Here is a 553-nt window from a genome sequence, read left to right on the forward strand (position 1 = left end):
CTGAGGATCAGAGGAGAAACAGGAGGAAGAGAAGTCTGCATCTGGTAGCCAGGATGGCAGGCAGGTATATCTCAGTCCATCCTTACTTCTATTTACTCTTGGGGGCTTGCTGGGTTGCAGGACACTTCTGCTGGGCTGGGATGGCTGTGCCCTTGGGTGGACATTGCTTCTTGGCCTGCGGAGCACACGGATCCTTGGTTTTAGGTGCACACATCTCTTGACATTTGACAGGGGGCGGCTGACAGGGCTGCTTCACCTGCTGCTGTTGGATCTGCTGGGGCAGGCACTGCTGCTGCTGATGCTGCTGGGAAGACATGGCTGCAGGAACAGGTGAGCCTGGAAGAAACCCAGATGGGGACATTATGAGAGCAGCTCCCTCCATCTCTTCTCCCTCTGACTTCTAAAGAGTGTTTTCTCCTCTAGCAAAGGATAAGTAATTAATAGCTTCAAGTTGACTAGTGAGTTGATTCACACACACTCATTGCAATCGCTCTCTTTCTTTCTCCTTTGTCTCTGATACTCTGATTTCTAATTGCCCTCCGTCTTCCCATGG

The 553-nt window shown here is 51.2% G+C and overlaps 1 protein-coding gene across 1 annotated transcript; it reads right to left on the bottom strand.

The window, feature by feature from the left end:
* Window positions 1-88: 88 nt before the first annotated feature.
* On the bottom strand, window positions 89-316 carry SPRR4 (small proline rich protein 4). The gene has a single exon (XM_070780719.1). It carries the CDS (start codon window positions 314-316, stop codon window positions 89-91), a length of 228 nt encoding a protein of 75 aa, XP_070636820.1.
* Between the last annotated feature and the right edge of the window lie 237 nt (window positions 317-553).

This window comes from Bos indicus, chromosome 3 (genome assembly GCF_029378745.1).
Source record: "Bos indicus isolate NIAB-ARS_2022 breed Sahiwal x Tharparkar chromosome 3, NIAB-ARS_B.indTharparkar_mat_pri_1.0, whole genome shotgun sequence".
Taxonomy (NCBI): domain Eukaryota; kingdom Metazoa; phylum Chordata; class Mammalia; order Artiodactyla; family Bovidae; genus Bos; species Bos indicus.

Bases quoted from the DNA above. Each gene is read 5' to 3' on its own strand.
- SPRR4 (XM_070780719.1), bottom strand. From the start codon at position 316: ATGTCTTCCCAGCAGCATCAGCAGCAGCAGTGCCTGCCCCAGCAGATC.